General features: G+C 40.2%; 2 protein-coding genes across 4 annotated transcripts; one reads left to right on the forward strand and one right to left on the reverse strand.

Moving 5' to 3' along the window:
• The first annotated feature begins 658 nt into the window (after positions 1 to 658).
• Positions 659 to 4,641, forward strand: grsf1 (G-rich RNA sequence binding factor 1). Its single transcript, XM_074669868.1, has 10 exons — positions 659 to 1,064; positions 1,393 to 1,531; positions 1,707 to 1,862; positions 1,982 to 2,116; positions 2,500 to 2,638; positions 2,759 to 2,898; positions 3,053 to 3,138; positions 3,237 to 3,372; positions 3,796 to 3,847; positions 4,111 to 4,641. The coding sequence occupies exons 1-10, from the start codon at positions 843 to 845 to the stop codon at positions 4,112 to 4,114; spliced, it is 1,209 nt and encodes a 402-aa protein (XP_074525969.1). The 5' UTR covers positions 659 to 842; the 3' UTR covers positions 4,115 to 4,641.
• On the reverse strand, positions 4,598 to 22,771 carry rufy3 (RUN and FYVE domain containing 3). 3 transcript variants are annotated; one of them, XM_074669865.1, is made up of 18 exons: positions 22,236 to 22,771; positions 16,158 to 16,331; positions 15,526 to 15,643; positions 15,019 to 15,120; positions 14,453 to 14,576; positions 12,496 to 12,560; positions 12,300 to 12,365; positions 12,148 to 12,217; positions 11,968 to 12,057; positions 11,307 to 11,390; positions 11,035 to 11,202; positions 9,023 to 9,120; positions 7,840 to 7,959; positions 6,800 to 6,917; positions 6,646 to 6,689; positions 6,543 to 6,570; positions 6,198 to 6,275; positions 4,598 to 6,100 (listed from the first exon to the last, which is right to left on the reverse strand). In XM_074669865.1, exons 1-18 carry the CDS (start codon positions 22,486 to 22,488, stop codon positions 5,957 to 5,959), a joined length of 1,944 nt encoding a protein of 647 aa, XP_074525966.1. In that variant the 5' UTR covers positions 22,489 to 22,771; the 3' UTR covers positions 4,598 to 5,956. The 3 variants fall into 3 exon arrangements, with proteins under 3 accessions (XP_074525966.1, XP_074525965.1, XP_074525967.1); XM_074669864.1 differs by having other exon boundaries at positions 6,646 to 6,692; XM_074669866.1 differs by lacking the exon at positions 22,236 to 22,771 and adding an exon at positions 17,449 to 18,099 and having other exon boundaries at positions 6,646 to 6,692.
• Positions 22,772 to 23,016: the final 245 nt, after the last annotated feature.

Raw genomic sequence — 23,016 nt, forward strand, 5'->3', positions numbered from 1 at the left:
AGTTTGTTCATTCAAAAGGGTGAATCATCAGCATTTTTTTACATTTAATAAGTGTTTCTTCCTATTAGCTTTATAGTACAATGTGATTTATCAATGTTTGATCTGTTGTCTGGACAAAGACTTATCCTATAACATTTTTTGAGATTGAAAACCTTCTCTACTTGCCAACAGCTTCTGCCCTCCATCCAAAAAAACACATTAGTAAATGGCATAAATGTGCATTAAATATTTGTGTTTGTATACAAATAACTGAGTTTCCTGTTAACATGTTTTAGTTAAGTGTGCTTATGCAAAAAAAAGATGTTAATTTTTGTGTAACAGGAAAAGTCTGCAGTAACCACTGTTGAATTTCTTTGAAGTTATTCCCAGTTATAACTCATACAGGGTAAATGTTGCATCTGCAGCTAAATTGGTACTTGTGTGAAGTAGTTTTTTAAGTTTTAGTTTGTCAAAATGAGCCCATTCTTATTTATTTTATTCTATTCATTTTATTAAATTGTATGTGTTAAGTTTTAGTCTATTCTTTTTCATTTGTGGCCCCTTGTTATAGCCTAAATATTCTTTACTTTAATATTACTTTGTAAATCAAACGTTGATTTATTCGAAAACGACAAACCCGGAAGTAAACCGGAAATTGTGAGCACTTTTTACCGTTAGCTTGACGGAACAGGACAAACTGCGATCACTGCCCTTGACTGACCCACGTGAGACAGTTTTGCCTCTTCTAATCACGTCAACTTGAGAGATAGTAACCAACATTAGCTATTTGCAGAAGGACTGCTTGGAAATTTTGTGTTTCAATGTGATGTACTCCATTTAACGCTCAGTTAGGGTTGGCTAAAATGTCCGGAAATAGTAAGTCTCTGTTGTTTTTACTGCAGCGGTGTGTCGCAGTTAGACAGCTAACCTCGTCAACGGGAATCAAAACAAAAAGCAGCCTTTTGACGGGCAGGATATTCCAGCAGAGATCATTGTCATCATTATCAGCCCGGGCTGTGTGTGTCCAGAGACTGTTTGAGCTTCAGTCTGTGGTGAGGAACAGCCGGATCAGCTTCTGCTCAAAGGTGGGTTACATGCAGAGGAGGGGATTCACACATAGCTACAGATTCTACCTGCACCAGCTGTCAGCCTTCTCCTTTGGATGCATTACTGAGTTAAAACATGGACGAAGGCACGGGAAATACTCTGATTTGCTTTAAAATGCATCAAAATGCCTTTGATTTAGTGAACAGTGCATGCTAGTCAACTTGAGCATACAGAGAGCAGGATAAGACAGGAACTTCATTAAATACAAAATAAATTCTGATGGAAACACCCTGCACATGATTCAGATAGTCAGTAAGGGTTTAAGAGAATATGAGGAGAGCTCATGTTTACCATCTTGTCATCTAGACTGGAGAATCATGTGAAGACGATTACCCTCCCCTGCCAGCCTACCAGTCTGAACAAGAGGGGAAGGATGTGTACATTGTGCAGGTGAGAGGCCTTCCATGGTCGTGTTCGGGTCAGGAAATCCTGCAGTTCTTCTCAGGTGAGTGGTCTACCTCTACTTCAAGCCAAGAAATGTTTTTTAGAAGCATTATTCCTGGATTCTCTCTACAAACCAGAAGCAAGAAGGAATCAGGATTTCTTTGAGAGAAAAAGAAGGGCCAATTTTCAGAAAGTGTCATAGCTTAGTTATAAAGACTATATGTGTTCTGCTTCAGAGTGTCGGATCCGTGATGGAGAGAAGGGGATCCATATCACTTATGACCGAATGGGGAGGCCCACAGGTCGAGCATTCTTGGAGATGGAGCATGAGGAGGATGTCAGGAAAGCTCTGGAGAAGCACAGACAGTACCTCGGTCCACGCTATATTGAAGGTTTGTTTGTTTGTTGACTGAAATGTGGAATACAGAAGCTGAGTCGACTTTCTCTTCAAGAGATTCAAAAAAACAGTTTCTCATTCAGCACAAAATGGGCCTTTCTTTTCCTTTTTAAGTGTCTGAAGTGACAAACAGAGATGCTGAAGAGATACTGAAAAACACAGTCCAGACTCCGGCTAATGACGGAGTGGTCCGACTCAGAGGTCTCCCCTTCAGCTGCACTGAGTACGACGTTGAACAGTTCTTCTCAGGTATGCACCTCTCCACCTCTCCACCTCCCAGTTTGATGGACACATTTAATCTGTTCTGTATAACAATCATTCAGAGGGCACAAACTGGCACACTGAATGTCAGAAAATGTTTGGGTTCTTCATTTTGATCTTTTTGTTCCATCCTTTTTCAAAAAAATGAATGCTATTACTTTTATGTTATGCTATTATAACTATAACTTTCAGCCAAGGAAAGCACGTGTCAATAATAAATGTTTAACAATAAGATAAACTTGTACTGATGATACACCAGCATCCTAACCCCAAAACAATGTTTGTAGACAAATGAAGGCTTTAAATGACACAATGACCAAAGAGACAACATGATTTTTGACAGAGGTGTTGTGTTCTTATGTGTCTTTCAGGTTTAGATATTATATCGAATGGGATCACTTTTGTCTCAAACCACAGAGGGAGAAGGAGCGGTGAGGCCTATGTGCAGTTTTCCTCCCAAGACGCAGCCAATGAAGCTCTGTGCAGACACAAAGAGAACATGGGGCACAGGTAGGACACACAGTCACATGCACTCACTGAAAGGCATGAGCTTCATCATCAACCTGCACTTTTTTTTTAACTTCTACACGCTGGTTTGTTTCTCATCTTCATCTCTTTCTGTGTTTTCAGATACATTGAGGTGTTTCCCAGCAGGAGAAGTGAGATTCATGAGGTTTGGGGGAGGAAGAGGAGCTCAGTTGTACCCCAGTCAAGCCCTGAGATGTCAAGTGGTAGCACTATGTCTGCAACACAGGACGACCCCAGAGCGGGTAAGAGGGTTTTAGGATTTGTTTTTCATGCACAGAGAAGAACCCAGAAAACAAACATGGTTAACAGAAAACTCTTTTTTCTTTATTAGTTTATGAAAACATTTAAACTAGCTACTTGCCTGACTTGTGTAATCTACTCTATCTGCTCCTTTAGGACCTCCTCAGAGATCCTCCCTCTCTCTTCATTACATTCATGTCCGAGGACTCCCCTTCCAGGTCACTGTAGAAGAAATCATAAAGGTAAAAAAGAAAAGCTACACAGTATGCATTCTGAGATATTGATGTTTCTGTGACAACACTTGTGTGTGAATTTCATGTTTTGTGTCTTTCTCTTGCAGTTTTTCTCTCCTTTTGTCATCTCAAAGATCGTGATTGAATGTGCTCCAGGCGGACTTATGAACGGAGAGGCTGACGTTTACTTCCACTGCCACCAGGATGCCATGGCTGCCATGTGTAAAAACAGAGAGTACATAGGTGAGGCTGGAGGTAAACTCTTCTGAGAAGTCTCACTGACATCCTGCTGTGAGATCTGGGGCCCCCTGCTGGCCAATATAACAATCAGCAACAATCTTAATTTGACTAATGATGAGATGAGGCATTTTAGGCAGAGTAGCTCCTTGAGAGAAACCCAGAGTCCCACTTTCTGTTTATTTATTTTTCATTAATATGTCTGTATGTTTAATGAGTCATTTGTTATGAATGTTGCTTACATGGAAACTTAGGAAGATGGGCGTTTGGAGGGTTACTGATATGCACAGCCCTGATGCTCTTTAGTTTGAGCTTTTTTTTGTTATTACTTTTCTAGATATTTAGTTTTACTTTTAAGATAAGGGATTCTGTTTTAGACCTTTTGTTTTCAGCCTCTTTCAGCCTCTTAAATCTTTTTTAATTTTTTAGGAGAGAGATACATCGAGTTGTTCCTGAATTCTGACACAGGTTGTGATGCAAGGTAAGAAAATCATTGAATAAGATCCCCAAAGTTTAAAATTCTAACATCTTGCCTAAAAAATAAACCGTTATAAATTTAAATCGTCATTTTAAAGAAAGTAAAACAAAACTTTCGAGTGGTTATTTTAAGCTGTTTATTGACTGTTGTGAAATACAGTCTCTGCTTTGTTTTTAAATGATCTCATACACAATACCTACATTATTCTCCTTTGCTTACATGGTTTGCATTTATGTGATTTATTGTTTTGTATTTTTGTCTTGCAGGTAAACAAGTCAACTTGAAGATGCTAAACTTACAAACAGAAAGACTATTTATTCACCTGCTCGACCATCAAACACCAATAAACAGTGTCAAAAGACATGCAGCCTTTACTGTTTGTGTCTGTCCAAAAATCAGGAGTAACTAGTGTTTTTTTTCCATATGAATAACTTTCGGTTAAGATGCCTCTTCTTTTTGATACTTTTTGTTGACATTTTTTGTATAGGGGACAGGGTTTGCTTGTATTTGATTGGACAGCTTTAATGAGAGAAAGGAAACAGATAGTGAAGCACACCACATCATATCAAGTCTGTAAATTGTCAGAAATGAGGAAGATCAAAATGTGAAATAAAATGTGAAAGAGTACATTTTTGAAAATATCAGAATAACTAAGATAAGTGACCAACAGGAATTGCCTTTTTGTTTGAGAACTGTAAAATAAATAAAATTGAGACTGAAAAAATCAGTGGGCAATGATGAGTCAAACACAAGTAAAATTGAATAAAAGTTTATTGATCTAAGAAGCATTTCCATCTTGTGAGTTAATAAGCTTCAACATCTAAAACTTAAACAGAGCTTCAGATAATTCTTCATTTGAATCAGAAAACATAAAAACAGCTTTTATCTAGATGTACTGATGCTCTCACTGTAAGCTGAGCTTTAAAAGTGCTGCGATATGTGAGGAGGTCCCAAAGAGGAGATTAATGACAGGCTTAATGAAGGAACAGCCGCAAATGAACCAGAATCTAATAAAACGAAATACTGATCACCAGCAGCTGTTGATATTGAGCACCCTGAAAATACATTACACTAAAGAAACAGGATATCAAGCAGTGCTAACTGCTCTCACATCTGTGCAATACTTGAAGCTATAACCTGTAGCTACATAGCTTTGCACAACTTAAAAATTAAGCGTCTCCGGCAAAAAAATATAACAAAATCTGACTTCAAACATCTGAAAAGGTGCTTCAAAACAAATGCCAGTCACCAGGAAGCATTTTAAATTGTTTCAACCCGTTTCAAGTGCTTTGGCCAAGCTAAGCTGAGATAAACGGCTAAGCTAAGTTAAGCTAATGCTATTTATAGCTTCGTTTTACAAACAAGAGCTATATCAATCTTATCTGTGTTTGCACAGACTATTCATTTACAAAATGTACAACAAAAATAACTGTGACCTGAAGCATGAACACCAAAGCTACATGATATGTCCATCAAATATTAATATCACCATAACAGAATAGAGTCCAGTGGTTCAACATTACTTGGAATTTATACGTTAGGCTTATATTTGTAATAATACTGGCTGCACTATAGCTGTGTGGGTATTAGATTATGAATGTAAGATTGTTTTGAACAACTTTATAAGGTAATAAAAGAAGATTTGATAGCACGTGCTGCCTCAACAAAATAATAAACACTTGTTTTAGTTTTTGGTCAAAGATGTTTCAGATTTTTTTCATTAAAACACTGAATATAATGTCTAACTTGGTGTCCTCTTTCTAATGTCAGTTTTTTAAATGCACAAGGTGATTCAAGTCATATTTATACATCCTTAACCTCCAGCCTGGTGCAATTTGGAGCTTTTTTAAACATACATTTTTCTAAAAAAGAAATGCCACAGCAGCCCAGCATTCAAACTTTCAGCAATGCATTAAGAGTTACAGCTACAGGAGTATTTAAAATGAAAACCTGCATCATAAAGCTCTTTGTGGCACATGTTCAGACACTGCTTGCTCACAACGTCCCAAGTCAAAGCGGATCATATCATTTCAAGTCAAAAAGTGTTTCTTTCTGCGGTGCCAGTTCTGCAAAACGCCTCAGGTTTTCATCACTATTTCAGTGCAGGTTTTTTCATGGAGGTGTTGAAGCGTACTGTTGGAGTAAGAGAGCGTAGCAGGCAGTGCACACAGTCTCTGGGAGGATGGAGGAAGGTAGTGGCAGCTCGTTGGATACACAGCTCAGACAGAAGACACCACTGCAGTTCTTACACTGTTTCTGCACAGTGAAAAAACAGACATGAACCACATTTACAGAGGTAGTTTATCTCAAGTGAAGCTTACTTATTTCCCCTCAAAATTATGATTTCTCTGACCTTTTTTTTCAGGAGAGAGTCCTCCTGTTCACACAGGGTACAGATTGAAGGCTGACGAATCTCTGCAAGTGACTCGTCCTGCAAACAAATTAAAAGCTCACTTTAATTCCACCAACTGAGGGGATATTTAGGCCCAAGCTTTAGCACAAGGTTTGTTTTAGCTAGTAGTGCTTGGCTTCTTTACATCTTTACAATAATATCACCACAGCAGTCAAGATGAGTGATTATTTTTTGAATTAATGACACTCAAATATTCTGTTGAACTTCAGTTCACTGGCCCACAAAAGTGAAACAAACAGAGCTGTGGGATGATATAAAATGTTCTTTGAGCATCTAAGATCTCACCTGTTCATCCTCATGATGTGATAGGGACCTGACAGGGGAAAAGTTAAATGAATTAAAGAGTATTTCATCTCATATTCATTCAGGGCATTTGAAAAACACTTACAGGCTGGAGCTCAGACTTGTTTTGTCCTCGGCTTCACTGTGACGCTGCTGGAAAAACACACGTGGTGTAAAAAAACAAAGACAATAGATATTTAAAAAAAACAGGAAGGAAAATGACAAGTATCTCAGCCTGCATAACTCTGTCACAAGTTTACTTTCGGGATGTTTTCTGGAACTTTCTTCTGGGGAGTGCCAAACTGTGCAGGCGAAGCGTCATGGTGTTGCTCACTCCTTCGCTCACGCTCCTTTTTCAGCTCCAGCTCGAGATGAGACCTGAAGCAAAGACACAAAATGCCGATCAGAAGTTAACACACGCATGCTCAAGATGTGTGTGAGCTTGGTGCACTGAGATACTTGTAGTTGAATAAGCAAGCAAAACTGTAGCCTAACAGGTTGATGTGGGACTGAGACAAGTGAATCTACAAGTGTGAGTGGTTTTAAAGATTGAACATGTCACAGAGTGCAACAGAGTGACTCATTGATGCATATTTGATACGTTTTTCCCACAACAAAGCTGAGACTGAGACTGCATAGACACGTGTTTGTAGAATCTACCTGGCGACAAGAGAAACTAGAGAAGCAGTCAGAGAGCGCAGACCTCTGCCAAGCAAATTATGATTGTCACCAACACTTTAGTCCTACTTTAATGTTATACTCCTTTTCAGCAGACTGTCTGCTACAATTTGGTGTTAGTTGCAGGTTTGTAAGATAATTTGTTACCTAAAAGTGTTGAAAATTACGATGACCTAGTACATATTTCATATTCTGAATCTTAGCATCCAGAATATTGGCAGGATCTAGATCGTACTTTTACATCTGTCAGAAATTATGGTGACCTTGTCTTGTATTATTTTGCAAAGCAATCTGACCATTTATTTTGCAGTTATAAACATATGGTGAAAACAGCCCAATCTCACAATGATAAAGAATCCTTTATAAAAAATCCTGGATCCAGATGGTGATCTGGATCACCTCCAAAATTTAATCACTACTTCCTTATCCTATTTTGAACATTTCCTGAAAATTTCATCAGATCTTTTTGTAACTTTTTGAGTTATGTTGTTCACAAACAAACAAACAGACAGACTCTCAAAAAAACATAACCTCCTTGGCGGAGGTAATAAAGAATATCAACAATCTTATCCACTAAAAAAATATATCAAAAGCTCTAACTAACATTTTGCTCAGACATTACCTGTGCTTCCGCAGCTGCTCCACCTCCTCCTGTAGACTCTCGATTTTGTCTCCAAACTCCTGCTTGAAGAGCCGGTTGGCCTCAAAAGCAACGTCCCGCTCTCTCTCAGCCTGTTTGGATCTGGTGTGAGGAGGGGGGTGAGGGGTGTCAGGGAAACTTATGGTAAAATAAAAACTTAATGGAAAGAAAAAATGCTAGATAAGGATGTCATCTACAACTTGAATGAAAAAAAAAAGAACACAAAAATGATTCAAAGATGAAGGGTGTATGAGCTGAAACCCGATGAGGACAACAGGGAAACTGAACTAAAAGACGCTGAAGCAGGCTGTTTGTTTAATCTTTTATTAGCCTAATGGTTACTACAGTTTACACCAATGTTATGTTCACGTACAATCCAAAATTAATAAATTAATTTTGCCCTTTTCTTCTTACTTTATCTTGCTCATGGCCTGCACAAAAACATCCGCTCAGGTTTGTTTTTTCTGGTTTTGTCGGTCTCTGATGGCTGAAATATCTAAGCACAGTCTCTGGTAGTTGTTGAATTCTTTGGATAACATGACAACATGTCCACTACCTCCAAAATATCCAGGACACGTCCGTTAGCACAATGATATTTTTAATGGTCCACTCTTGCTCTCCACCTGGGCTTCTCGTCTTATGTTTGCCAGAAAGCGTTAATAGGGTATTTGTAAGAAATGCTTCAAACAGAAGTATAAACCGGATGTGGCAAACACATCTGTCAGAGAACACAAGGAAGAAAGGCTGCTAAATTCAGTCCACACTACTCAAAGCTGATGCTGGAGAGCCACTGCAGGAGGGTGTGGAAAAATGAGTTTGTTTTTTTTGTTTTGTTTTATTTTCAACAACAAAGGAGCGTCGTACAGAAAAGAGAACATCCTAGTTTGGTTATTTCTATATTAGGCAGGGTTGGATGTTTGTATTCAGGTCTATGAAGGCGGGGAGCTGCTACTGCTGCAGCTGGATCAGCTTTCCTGCTGCTGAGTTCAGGTTTCTGGCCTGCTTCACCAAATGTTTCTCACTGAGGTGATGATTAAAACCATAATGATAATGAAAAATAACGTTGATGAAAGAGGAGGGAGAAAAGTAAACAGGATGTCAAAAATTATGGTTCCATTAGCTAAAAATGTAAAATAGCACTCATGACTGCAGGGAGGTGTTTTACCTTGTCTCCAGATGTTTAACAGTCCCAGTCATCTGGTTGATTTTCTCCTCCAGGCGAGCGATGGCTTCACTCTTCTGTTTGGAGCTCGCCTCTGTGCTCTGCGATGAGGAGAGGAAACAACCATCAGCTGGAAAGGTTCACAAAATCCATGGTTTGGTTCTTATCATGGTTTTCGGTTCAGTTGGGTGTACATTGTTGCTGTTTTCAAAACCCAAGATTACCATTTAGCCTAATAATCCACTATTAACGGATTATTTTTAATCAATTATGTCACGTTTAGTCATGAAAAACCTAAAAGAATGAGGCTGTTTCCCTTTGAAACATCATTAAAGCCAAGTGAACATTGCTGATTTCAACATCCCAACTCCTCAGTAAGGAAAGTCACTGGCTGTCCTAGAAGTAGGGATGGGCACCTTTAACATTTGAAACAATGCGATACCGATGCCCGGTACCTGGCAATCGGTACTAGAGGTGCACCAATCATAATTTTCTGGCTGATCACCGATCATTACAAGGCCTGACCTGCCCATACTGATATGGGCCGATACCTAAATTTTTTTATTTTTTTTTTAATAAGTGACAGCATATACCTTCAATGTTCCAATCTTTTTTTTAATAAAAATAATTGAACAAAACCTGTGAAACAATAAATTTTCATGTTTTAACTTGAACCACCAATACGACAGTGACAGCCAGTGTCCTGAATTTTAGGTCTCAGAGCAAAAAGCAACAATGGCTGGCTGTCAGACCTTCCTGGAGGAATATAAGATCAGTTTCAGATGTAAGGATGGGCCGATCACAGATCACCAATCAACGGATGGCTGATTGATCAGTGCGTATCTATCAGTACCAGTACTCAACGGTACCAATTTTCGGTACTTTTTTTGTGTTTTTGTGCTAAAATATATCAATTTTTTACATAACAAAATACACAAATTTTTCAATCTAACATATTTAATCTTCAATTTATAACCTTGCAATGCTGTGTTCATGTCCAGCATGGAAAATCGCCAACTCTTCCGATCCCTCACAGTCACAAGGATGCCTTTAGGTGCCTAAACATGGTACCTTTTGATTTTATGTGAATTGGTACTCGGTACTTTTGACAGAATTCAGTCGATACCTATAAAAGTACCCAATTCGGTACTCATCCCTACTCACAAGTCACTAAAAGTCACTAAATGACCCTGCTGTCTGATAAGCAGAATAATCTGTTTACATGTAATTGTTATGGACTCTGTAGGAGAGAGACAGGAAGCAGGTAAAACACAACATAATAATGTTTAGAACTACAAATTAACTTTCTTCTGTCAATTCTTGTGTTTGTATGTCTAAATATCAACCCTCCTCCTTTATCTGGGCTGGGGATCCGCAGAAATGACCACACTTGAGTGATTCATTTGAACAGTTGTCTGCTCTGGAGCAGCAGGAGGAGACTGCTATGAGTGAGGAGGACTGTCTGTCTGTGTTTTGAATAGGGGAGGGACTCGCACACGCTGATCATTGAGGAGATCAAAACACGCTTTAACGTCAGACTCTCTAAACTCCAGGAAAGTCACAAGAATTGTCATCTTATAAAGCAAAAAAACTTGTCAGAGGAGTCTGAAAAGTCATTAAATGTAGCGACAAAGTCTCCAAGTTGGCAACACTCAGTTGTGGTTTTATCCTCCACTTTCTTACCGCAGTTATAAGAGCTCACACTGAATCTAAAGAGCTTCCAGATAGCAGAACAACATAACGCCACTGATACACCCTCTAACACACACGCGTCTCACTAAGTGTCCTGCTGTACTCCTTCACCTTGAGTTGTGCATGCGTATGATACATACTTGATACAAACTGAAAATAAAGAAAAAAGAAAAACACGAACCAAACAAAGCACACTTGCCCCAAACCAAGTAAGAAAAACCCAAGGGTTTGGATTTTTTTCATAAACCGTTCCACCCCTAACTGATACCTTAGTGAAAGATGTTTCAGATCATAACTGGGACTCTGGTCTTTTCGAGCCTCACCTGTGATTTGTGGCTCAGCTGTTGGTTGATGACACGCAGGTCCTCTAGCTGCTGTCTCAGCTCCACCAGAGCATCCTGCTTCTCACAGATGTCTTTCTCCAGCATCTTCATCGACAGCTCCATCTCCTGCTTCATCCCGATCTGCACCTCCAGCTCCTTCTCCACATCCTGCAGAGAGGTCAGATTAAATTTAACAGCTCAGAGAGATTCACCAAACATATCCAAACCCAGACATAGGAGTAGTCATTAATTATTAAAAGCCAGAAACCCACCAATCGAAGTGAAGTTTCCTCTTTGAGCTGCTTGCGTGTTTCACCAAGCGCTTGTCCATCTGCTACTGAATCACTTCTTGATGCCTGTCAAAGACGATTACATCAAGTTGTACAATTTGCATGACTAAAAAACAGCATTTTTTTTATTCTCGCAACTTAAGCCTAAACAATGGCTGTTTTGTTGATACATTAAATCCTAAGTGATCAAAATCAAAATTAACACATTTTTCCTTAATCCAACTCTGTTTTGTCCCATATAGCACACTAAAGTTCAGCATTTGGCCAACTTCCTGCTTCTTGCTACAGCTGAGATAGAAAATAACACTACCTTTGCATTGCACATTTCACTTTAAAGACTCATAGATAGCTCAATAAACAAGTCAAAAGTTGTATACAAACAGATTTAAAATATTACCAAAGAATAGCTGAAGAAGAGTTTTGAGATGACACTAAAGAGCTAAGCATGCAGGCGCAGCTGATAAGGCTGAGGTCAGTGAGCAACACAAAGCATTTTTGCTTTCAAGAACTTTGCACATGACTGGAAAGGGCTGAGGAAGATGAAGAGGAGGACTAAGAGGAAGACTGACAGAGACTAAAGCCTTCTTTATGTTTCTGCATCAACTTGCAAATTTCAAAGAAGTGAAAAACGTGGCAAACTCACCTTCCTGGACTCTAGGTGAAAGGAGCTCTCCTCCTTCACTCTCTCCACGTCTTCTTGTAAAGTGATGATCCTGTTATTCGCCACTGCGAGCTGCAGAGACAAAATGCAGCAAAGGCTTCTGTAAACACCTGAAGCTGTGCAGAGAGAAAGAGAATCAGAAAGTGTTTGAAAGCTTCTTACCTCTTCTGTTAGCTTTGTGTTGGACTTTTCCAAAGCGTCCACCTTGGCTTGGAGGTTATTTACTGAAGCACTGAGAAAAAGCAGAGACATTTCAATTTGAAGACTTAACTCAAGAAACCGCTCTAAACCAACTCACTAACGCTCTGACTAACCTCAAATGTCTGTTCAGCTCCTCCACATAGTTCTTCTGATCCAGGATGGCTGTGATCTGACCATCACTGGAGGAGTACACAGAGGAGGAGAGTGAAACAAATAATCAAACTTGTCAAATCCTCTTCCTCAGTTTCAAAAATCACAAGTAAAAAGACAAAAATCAGCGTGGTCACAGATCAGTAAGGCAGCACTCACCCCTCTACACTCTTACTGCTGTGTCCTCCATCTTTGAGGTACATCGAAAAATCGATCACTCCCACCTAGAGAGGCAAAACACCAAAAACAGATACATAATGAGACTCAATCATTGTGTCACTCTGTTGTGTTTATGTGCAGGCTGATTCACACAAATTGCCCTGAAAGGAAAAATAAAGATGTTTTTATGTATTGCATTACAAAAAAGTGTGATCTTTTGATCCATTCAGGTTAGCTGAGTTTTAAATCATACAGATTAAAGAGATGGGTTTGTAACAGGAGAGGTTTCTCTTCATTGTGCTCAGAATAATACTTGTTCGCTGAGCTGATAATGACAAAATGGAAACCTGCCAGTCCTCACACTCCTCCTGGCTTCAGTCCCAGAACGACAACTACTACAAGCATGAAACTGAGACTCCTGAGTGGGTTTTAACGGGTCTCTTATTGTAAGGAGATTTACAACAGGAACAAAGGAACAGGTTTTAATCCTACTGACACAAGAAACTGAAATCTTGTCAAGTGTTTTTGTCTTATTTTCAGAAGATTTAATATGAGCCACATTCACCTGACCAGCCCAGAAAAATGTCTTATTTTAAGTTATTTAAAGACAAAAATGAGATATGAATTGCTTGTAACAAGTTAAAACTGCCAATGGAACAAGAGAAAAGTTACTTATATTAAGACATTATTCTAGTTTTAAGCAAATTTTCAAGAAAATTTCTCTTGTTCCATTGGCAGATTTTTTACTTGTTACAAGCATTTCAGACTAGGGGTGCACAAATTTCTGGCCTATCACCTATCACCGATCTTTACAAAGCCTGACCTGCCCATACCGATTTTTACTTTTTATCTTTTATAATTGACAGCATATACCTTCAATGTTCCAATCTTATTTTACTGAAAAAAAACTTAAACAACCAATAAAGTGTTATGAGTTTTAGGTCTCAGAGAAAAAAGCAACAATGGCTGGCTGTCAGACCTTCCTGGAGGAATACAAGATTAGTTTCATATGTAAGGATGGGCCGATCACTGATTTCTGAACTCTGATCACTGATCACCGATCCCCCAAAATTAAGGAAATTGGCACCAGTTGGTGCATGTCTAATTCAGACCCCACTTTAGTCTTTAAATAACTTGAAACAAGACATTTTTTTAGACTGGTCAGGTGAATGTGGCTCATATTAAGTCTAAAAAGACATTTTCTACTAAAAGTAATACAAAAACACTTGATAAGATTATAGTTTTTTGTAGTGAGGTTTTATTTGAAGGCATGCTACAATTTAAAGCTCCTGTAGAGAATTTTAGCAACCCTTTATCCAAACCTGTAAGAGTATCTCTTTGCTGTTTTATGTTTATATATGTGTACGTATCAGTCATGTTCACTCAAAGTGTCCCCTGGCTTTCTTTCAGAGGTCAAATGTAAAGCTCAACTAGAATCACTACAGCGGACAAGAAATAAGGCGTCCGTTTCTGTAGTGTGCTGTTAATCAGTCAGCCTTACACTTCTCCTGTGGCAGCGGTTTCAGGCTTTAAAAATAACAACAAAGAAATGATCGCAAAGAGGCATCAGCATTAATGTCGCATTCCTCAGCGTCCCAGTTTCGGAGTTGAGACGTTGTTCTTCAGACTTGATAGAAGTGTTCACAAGTTTTTAGTTCAGGTGATTTTTAACATTACCTGACTGTTTGATCAAGGTTGAGATACAATTCCTGGCAATACAGTATTAAAACTTTATTTGATTTGAAGCTGATGTGCAATTTGTGAATTTGTAAAAAGTTTCTTAACATTGATAAAGGATTGTTTGCCTGCCCTGATGATGATGAAAAATGTAACGTTCTGACCTGAGCAGGCATTCACGGGCATTTTCCAACTTGGGAACTTGCTTTTCCATAATCTCAATAGATGCTTTAACACCAGCCTGTTGTTTAAAACACCAGGTGTAAGAGAAAAAGCACACCTGAGAGTCCAGGTCCTCTCCCTTCATACACAGATTGGCATCGATGACATTTAGTCCAACAAGCAGGCCAGCAATGACTGCTCCTTCCTCCTCCATCATCAGCGCATTCGGCTCATAAAATTCACTGAAAAGATGAAATGAAGAGTTAGAAACACTGTCATCATCAAACAAAATCTTTAAAAAGACATTTTACCTCATTCAAACTAAACTTTGACAACTGTTTTACAGAACTTTTCAGACAGGAACAATGCCTTTGTGTGACACTACCGTCTCCACCTTTATCTCATAACCTTAACTGAGCTATTATTATTCTTACTGATTCAGCTGATTGCTCATTACATAAGAGAACAGACAGTAGAGTCTAACTGGGGTGGATGGAAATAGTTTCAGTTTTACATGTCGACAGAGAAGAGTAGAAACCGAAGAGCCTCTTTTTTAGTTTATGCAAACAGAGGCTAAAGGACAGAGGAATATTTTAGTTTCTAAAAATAAAAACATCATAACAAAACTGATACAATCCAGTCATACAGATGTTTTCTCTTGGTTTTGGGGAGACAGAAACACACCTGAGCAGGTCCTTTCTGTTGATAATGGTCTTCATGTAGTCTGAAAGTTTCTTCTGCATCAGAGCCAGCCGTAACCACGCACGTCCTCTTCCTAGAGGAGTTCTGCAATGACAGACAAATGACACAATATTCACAACTCATTAACACTTGCAGAGCTTTCAAGAGAGCTGAAAACAGCAGCCGTTGTTTGATTCTTTATCAGTCTTAACCTGATCCCAACCCAAGTTTAAGAAAGCCACAAAATCTTGATTGACTGAGCAACAATCCTGAACTCAGGTGTGGTTTTCTCTACTTATTCCTCACTGCTTAATGTTCTGAACATAATCTTTCACTCATCTACAGACCGCTGCTTCAAATTAGCATCCACTACAAACACTGTGACAGATGCCTGTTTTCAGTTTCTATGTGCATAACATGTCTGTTCCAAATGGACGGTTAATTAAATCTTAAGAAATTACCGTTAGGAATCTGTATTCCTTCTTTGGTAAATCGATAAACTGGTCTTACTTGAGGCCTGGCAGGTCTTTAACACTGGCAGTGATCTCTCCAGCCTCAGGTGTTAGCTTCTCCACCAGCTCCAGCGCCCCCCAGAACGACTTGTTCTGCCCCAGGAAGGTCTTCTTGGCTGAGGGTTTAGAGACATTTCTGTTAAAGATGTTTGATCAGAAGACTGTAAGCTGTTGAATCATCCTATATAACAGGCAAAACTAACCAGTGACTTTTTTTATCATTAGATTTTATTCAACCTTAATTTAGCCTTTATTTGACCATGTTGGTCCCATTGAGATTATAAATCTGTTTTTCTCAGGAGGCCTGATGAAGACACTGAGCAGTGAAAAAAGACAAACAGGGAGCTAAAGAAAATTTCACTAGAACTAAAACCTTCAAGGACAGAAAAACAATCCTGGAGTCGGCTGTGTATCCAGGTAAACAGCAACACCGTGTACAGTCTGTTTTATGTGTTTGAGATCTAAAACATTCAATGACACCAGATCCTTGACTTTCAAGTTGTTCAGACAACATTCCCAGGCTGAGAGACTTTCTCATGAAGATGAAGGAGATTTCTCCCTTATCTTCATGCTCAAACTTCCTGGGCTGGTTAAGCAGAAAACACCTTGAGGTGTGTGTGTCATACGTACTCTTCAGCCCGTGTTTCAGACAGTGCTCCATCACCACAAAGAACTGCTGCAGAGGTGCATAGTCAGAGTCCAGGGTACGTCCCAGGTTGAGCGCAGACTCGATCAGGCCTTTGATGCTCAGTTTGGCCATGTTCATCAAGTTCAGCCTTTCAATCGCGATGGGGTCCTTGGGATCTAAAAATAGAAAACACAGAGAAGGAAAACAGCCTTATAGATCTGATAGTAAGGATGCGGGCTGTGGTTAAACAGCAGGAGTGACTCAGGAGCTAAATTTATCGTGAGCTTTCAGGGAGGAAAGGTTTCAGTTCTGTTTTTCTTTTAATGCTGCAAAACAGTGTTGGCTTGCATGGAGATACAAGAAAAGACTGCAAAAGCAACGAAACTTATATCTTTTTGTCAAACACACTTGAAAAGTCAAACAGGTCCTTACTCCCATCTGTAATAAAAAAAATCTGTCTGAAAACATATATTTTACAATGAGCAAAATATGCAAAGCCTGAAAAAGTTTTTTGCAATGAATGATCCTTTTGATTATTTCCTCATATTTAAGGATTGTCACATGAATCAGGATGATTATGAGGGATACTTCTGTCACATTTCTTTTTGAGGATTAAAAACCTTCCAACAGAACATCTCTGTAGCATTACAGTATTTCACGACAGTATAGCTTTACAGAAATGCTTTATTTGTTGTTTATATGGTTAAAGATTATTTTTTAGGAACTTTAAGTGACTAATTCACTGAGTGTTGAAAGGAAAGGTCTGAACTACCCCCACTGGATTTGCAAATCCAGTGAGAAGGCGTGGCAGAGGATGAGGAAGGGGACACCCTAATTGTATGAAAGATATTCTTTTAAAAGAACCAGAAAACTACATCACTCTTCGCTTTGTAGATGTATTCAAAATGATGCAGGCATTTGCATCCTGATGTGTTTTGCAAAAAATGAGAGCAAACATATTCTCCCGCTGTGTGTTTGTTGTGTTTCCTGAGATAAATGAGCAAACAGGCAGCGTTTCATACCAATCAAACACTTGTTTACTGCATGCTAATAAATTCTCACGGCACTTCCTGGTTGTTTTGTCACCCTGCCTCTGTTTATTTACACGCAGCATCATCTCAGACATCACACTGTCTCCCCTGAATCATCAGAAAACTGCCCAAACAGCACACAAAACCACATTTCACTGAGTAAATACGTAATGTCTGAGGATCCTGTGTATCACCACGCCCTAACAGAGATCCCACTGTGTCCACAAGCCTCCTTGGACGCTGAGCTAATCTGTCACATTACCTTCATGGGCCGGCTCGGGGTCTGGGGTGAGGGAGATGTCGTTGAGCTCGCGCAGGCAGAGCCACTCGCCATCGACAGAAACGCGAAAGTTGCAGAGATAAATGGTCTCCCGGGCAGCCTGGGTGATCTTGTCGGTGGTGGGAGTCGGGGTTTCGCTCTGAGGCGTCAGATCAGACATGATGACTCAGCTGATGCCAGGCCGAAGCAGCACCACCGAGGGAAAAAAGGAGCAGTAGGTTTTGTTTCCGGGAACCAGTGACGGCTCCCAAAAAATTACAGCTCAGAAAGGAGTGGAAAACAGAGAGATCATGAAAACAAAGAGGATAAAAAGGCCCAGACGAGAAGGCCTGCAGCAGCTTCAGCAGGTGTTTCAATGGTGCTGCTTTTCCTCCTCTTTATGCCTGCATCCTCCTCCTCCTCTGTGTTACAACTGAGGGAAACACGTCTTGAGAAAGGCTGCCCTGCCCCTCTCCTCCAACACCTCCTCCTTCTCCTCTTCACCCTCTTATTTTCCCTTTTGTGCAGACAGGGGGTTTTAAAATGCAGGAGAGCACAGTGCTGGAAATCACAGCCCTCCTCCACTCTGCTCAGCTCTGCTCTGCTCTGCTCAGCACCGGCTCGCTCTGATTGGACTGTCTGTGCTGTGCTGCAGTGAATGCACTGGGTGGGTGTCGACCAAGATGGCTGACGGTAGTGCTGGGTACAGCAACACATTGTCACGTGAGCAGCTGGTGCATGCGTAAAAAACTGGGGGGAGGGGGCAAAGAGAGACGGAGGGGTCCCTGGAGTACCCAGCCGGAGCTAATGATGCAGCAGAGGACTCATCTGTCTCTCAAGCATCAACAGTGTCCAGTGACCTGATGGTTGACAATGCAATTACAGAGAGAATCACTGACAAGAGGGATGTACAGGGGTCATAATAAGGCCATGTAAAGGATAATGAGTCATTTTCAGTCATTTTAGGCAGAACTAAATGATACACCTCTCATGAAAACAGGGAAAAATGACAAACCAAAGTTTTGCGGAGCATCCCCTCAGGGTGCTTTGTGGATGTCGTTCAGAGGAAGAAAAAAAACAGCACAGGGAAGGGCTTGGTTGAGCCAAGATTCTCATGTTATATGGTGTTTATCATCACCATCAAACAACTAAAGAACAGGATTATGCGAAACTCTCAAAGTATGTTCAAAATGTTCAAAAATAATGAGTTGTAAAAAAACAATATCACCTTACATAAAGTGTGTGCTGATGGAGAAATTAACTATTCAAACTGAACCTATTCTTTGTACCTGGCTGTAATCATGGATATTTTTTCCGGTAGAGATGGGATTTCTTTAAGGTTCCATATTATGCAAAAACCACTTTATTAAGTCTCTTAGTGAAATTTGTGGGTCTTTGGCTTTCCTCCCAGCCCACAAAATGTGATATTTAATGACAAAACCTGTACTTAGTAGTGCTTGTGAATGTAAAATCCTGACCTAAAATGAGCTGTTTGGATTTTAGGGATTTGTCGATGTCAGCGATTCCCTTTTTTTGACCAATCAGGAGCAAGTCTGACCTGATTGGTCCACCGGAGCAGTTACCCCCAACCTCTTCCCGCTGCTGGATAGAAATCTCTCCAGCAGCAGGGAGGAGAATGCCAAAGTCGAAGAGCCATCACTGCTCTGTTTTTGGCTGTAAACAGCCACATAATTCCATGTACAAGCTTCCCATCTCGGAAGAAGACAAGACTAAGAGGCGAGAGTTCATTTATCAAGGAAATGTGCCAGCTACACTCAGTAAAACTGTGCATGTGTGTGCTAGTCACTTCACGGCCGACTGCTTCCCCAACTTTGGACAGTATAACAGAGGGCTAGTGAATAGACTGGTCCTGAATCCAGGTGCATTACCAACCATCTGCCAACAAACCTGGAACCCTGGAAATGTGAGTATTTTAAATGCTTAAATCCCCCTTGTCTCTGTGTTAGCTTCAGGATTCTAACTGTAGCTGCAGTTAGCCTGTTGTTATAGCCTGCAAAGTAACGGTAAACGAGCTTTGCTGTTTTCTAAACATTATGCACGGAGCTCGGTAGTCATGGTTTCATGGCGCCGCTCTCAGTGACACGGGAGAGCGGGACGGTATCAGCGGTGGCTCATTTACATATGAAGGTCACGCCCACTAAATCAGAGCGTTCTGAACAGAGGGGCTAGAAAGCCTGGACACAATGCTGCTGTGCTTGATTTATTGGCTTTTTGGACCAAAACATGTTACTACCATTTCATGAAGACGTCAATGATCCATATTAAACTGCAGAAAAGGAGCAGAATATGGGACCTTTAAATGGGTGTGTATGTGGTTTCTGGTGCTTCTGCAGCCTCAAGTGGACACTCGAGGAACTGAAGTTTTTCAGCACTTACAGTATAGGTGTCATATTTTAAGACCTCTTGCTGCTAAGTTGCTTGTCACGGTCAGTTTGCTCTGGGCCAGCTGTCACCTTAACAAACCATGGTGGTGATGAGGCTTTGGCTTTATAGTTTAAGAAATTGTGAGCCTGGCATCTGAATGTGGAGCGGAAATCCAGACTCATCAGACCAAGCTATGGTCCAGTTTTGGTGAGCCCAAATTCAATTCAATTCTTTCATGATTATTGGGGTGCCAATTCAATTTGAACTGCGATTCTTCAATAGTTCTGATTTGCAGTTTGCTTTTTTCACACCAGACCATATTTTCCCAAAAAATGAAAATCTCATGTGAGTTGTTTTTAAGATTTATTCAGGGGGTCTAAACTTTTTTCCAACCCAGCTTTTGAAAAAAAGACTAAAATGAAGGGCTTTCTATCATCTCCAACCAGTCTGGCCATTCTCCCCTGACCTCTGGCATCATCAAGGCATTTTTGTCCCAGAGAAGTGCCACTTATTGGATATTTTCTCTTTTTGGGATCATTCTCTGTAAACCCTAGAGATGGTTGTGTTTGAGAATACCAGTAGGTCAGTAGTTTATGAAATACTCAGACCAATCATTACCAATCCAATATCCAATTGGCTAGTCAGTTCGAACTCCAGTAGGTTGGCCTCATCCTGTCTACATGCCTGAGTTGCTGCAATGTGATTGGCTAATAAGATACCCAAGTTAACAAGCAGTTGAAGAGGTGTGTCTAATTAAGTGGCTGTATTCAAATTTTGCATGAATTAACTTTACTATAGTTCAACCAAAGATAAAAACCCATGTGCTTCTACTGGAGAAAGAATAAAGTATGCTTATGGCAGACACAAGGGCTAGAAAATATCGAACAAGCATGCTGTTTATTCATTTCACTCAGCAGCCAGCAGTCAGATTTATTTATGAGTTATATCTGCAAAGCAATGCCTAAAACCACTGTAACCACAGGTTTATTGGCTGGCTTACTGAGCTGTTACTGACTCATTACCACCAGGAAATCATTGCAGTTCAGAAATGATACAGAAAACCTCTGGCCCCTTTTTAACAATGCCAGTTCAAAGGCAAGACTTTACATCCCCGTAACATTGCTCTTTTATTGTAAATGTCACAGAGGTTTGATGGACTACAGCAGGCGTCAGAGGTTGCGCCAGAAACATGATGGATGTTAAATGTCAGAGCCATCAGTATGGAACGGATGTGTGACATCTTATGTTTACAGCAGAAATAAACATGTTTACAGCCTGTTTTTTTTTTTAAAAAAAAAAAAGCATTCGAATATCTGATCTTAATAGCTCATTTGTCTACCTGCACACACTTTACAGAGGATAAGTTTCTTATATCTCATTAAGATGTTACAATTTAGCATGATTGGGGGTGTGGCTCACTTGACTAACAGGCTGTGCAGGGAGGCTAAAACCTCAACTCCACCTCTTCATCAGCTTAAAAAGTAATGTGTCATGTCACAGTGACTACAGCAACACACAAACCACAGTGCATGACAATAAAACAACAACAACAACAAAGCTTTAAATCTGACATCATACACCATTTGTGAACCTTCTCAAAAGAGACAAATACAGCGCACACTTGCCAAAAGTAGACAGTTTTTTGATGCTAGGGAGGTCCAAGACAATACTTGCCCATTCTATCACTTGTCATTTTAGAATAACAAAGTTTTGTCAAATTGCAACAGCAGAGGAGGCCTTAAAGAGACAGTAGCTGAAATTAGAATTTTCAAAGACAACGGCCTGAGTTAAGTGAAAGCATGTAAGCAATTTTATCATAAGGACAATACAAAGCTTGAAAATGAGCATGATAACCCACGTTTGGTTTATATTTTACAGAAATTACTCCAGTATGAATGTTGCAGAGGAAGTACCACACACCCACCACTCTTGGTCATTCAAAAGGCAGCTGACCAAATGAGACATTTCACCATCTTAATAGAGGCCAGTTATGAGAAATCCACCCATGTATCTCTACAACAGTGCTGCAAATCAGCTGATCAAGTCTGTCAAAACAGCACATGACACACACAGAAAATCCAGCAGAGGAATGCACACAAGGAGACTGGATGAAGTTTATAAATCTTGCTGAAGTTAGCCAACCGCCCTTAGGCAGGATACTGACCTAAATGTCTATTTTGGCTTTTATTTTGCAAGTTTTCGACCAGTAGGGGCTAAAACACAGTGACAGTGTTGTGTTTAACCTTAGCTGTATCAGCTATAGCAGTTGTTTATCATCGTTGGAAGTTGTTTTCAAAAGTTACCAAACACTGTAACGACAACAGTTCATGCTATTGGTAAACTGGCACTGTATGATCTAATGTAGTAGCCTTTCAGGCGTCTTTAAAGCGTTTTTTACTTCTCACCTCTGCGTTTTGAGTCGATTCTTTCAATCTTGAAGTCAAACTGTCGAAGCGGAGTAGGTGACAGCGAGCCAGCCTTCCCAAATTTTAAGTTTGAGGAGTTTAAAGCCTCCTTGAAGTAAATCACCGAGGTGGGAGAAAGAGTCTCATCTGGACTGTCATTGTGCCCGTTTTCATCTGATGAAATCTGTCTCCCCGAACTTTCAGAAACCTCTGAAGAGGTCTGCAGAGACGAATCCCTTCCCTGCTCCGACATCCTTCCTTTTCGGTTAAATTCACTTCATGTGATCAGCGAGAGGCTGTCAGTCAGCGGGCAGCTAACGATAGCTAGATGTGGCTAGCTGCTGGGGCCATGCACCGCTGTGCTTCGCGAAGACCTCTCACTTTATTCCCAAATATCTCCAGGTATCAGTCCACCTTTCGTCCTGTCCTCCTCAGCCTCCTCCTGACCCGGAAATGGCTCGGCATACGGATTTTGGTCAGATCCAGATCTGCCGCTAATTTCGCGAGAGTTTGTGCGCTGTGTCAGCAGCGATCCAGCAATCCGCTCACATGACCAGAGATGGTAAACATAAGGAAAGATGAGTCACTCCATAGTAAATCCAGGAACGACCGGAGCCAGGAGCCGCACGCTGAATTTATTGATACTCTCATGATTCAGAAAGATGTAGAAAGATGTGCAGACACGCCCTCTTACTTTTTACAATCTTTATGAACTATTTATACACTTTTGTGTTAAAAGAGCTGTTTTGAATTGACAGGTCTAGAAATAGCACAAGTGCTG

The sequence above is a fragment of the Halichoeres trimaculatus genome, unplaced genomic scaffold (assembly GCF_033239565.1).
Source record: "Halichoeres trimaculatus isolate MK-OKI-2021-1 unplaced genomic scaffold, fHalTri1.1 fHalTri1_scaffold_5, whole genome shotgun sequence".
In the NCBI taxonomy this organism is placed as follows: domain Eukaryota; kingdom Metazoa; phylum Chordata; class Actinopteri; order Labriformes; family Labridae; genus Halichoeres; species Halichoeres trimaculatus.

Bases quoted from the DNA above. Each gene is read 5' to 3' on its own strand.
- grsf1 (XM_074669868.1), top strand. From the start codon at position 843: ATGTCCGGAAATAGTAAGTCTCTGTTGTTTTTACTGCAGCGGTGTGTC. The intron at 2,117-2,499 runs GTATGCACCTCT...TGTGTCTTTCAG, and splicing joins CGTTGAACAGTTCTTCTCAG to GTTTAGATATTATATCGAAT. The intron at 2,899-3,052 runs GTAAGAGGGTTT...CTGCTCCTTTAG, and splicing joins ACAGGACGACCCCAGAGCGG to GACCTCCTCAGAGATCCTCC.
- rufy3 (XM_074669864.1), bottom strand. From the start codon at position 22,488: ATGTCGGAGCAGGGAAGGGATTCGTCTCTGCAGACCTCTTCAGAGGTT. The intron at 11,391-11,967 runs GTGAGTTTGCCA...CGTCTTTGACAG, and splicing joins TTCACCTAGAGTCCAGGAAG to GCATCAAGAAGTGATTCAGT. The intron at 6,693-6,799 runs GTAAACTTGTGA...GTGTTTTTCCAG, and splicing joins TTCCAGAAAACATCCCGAAA to CAGCGTCACAGTGAAGCCGA.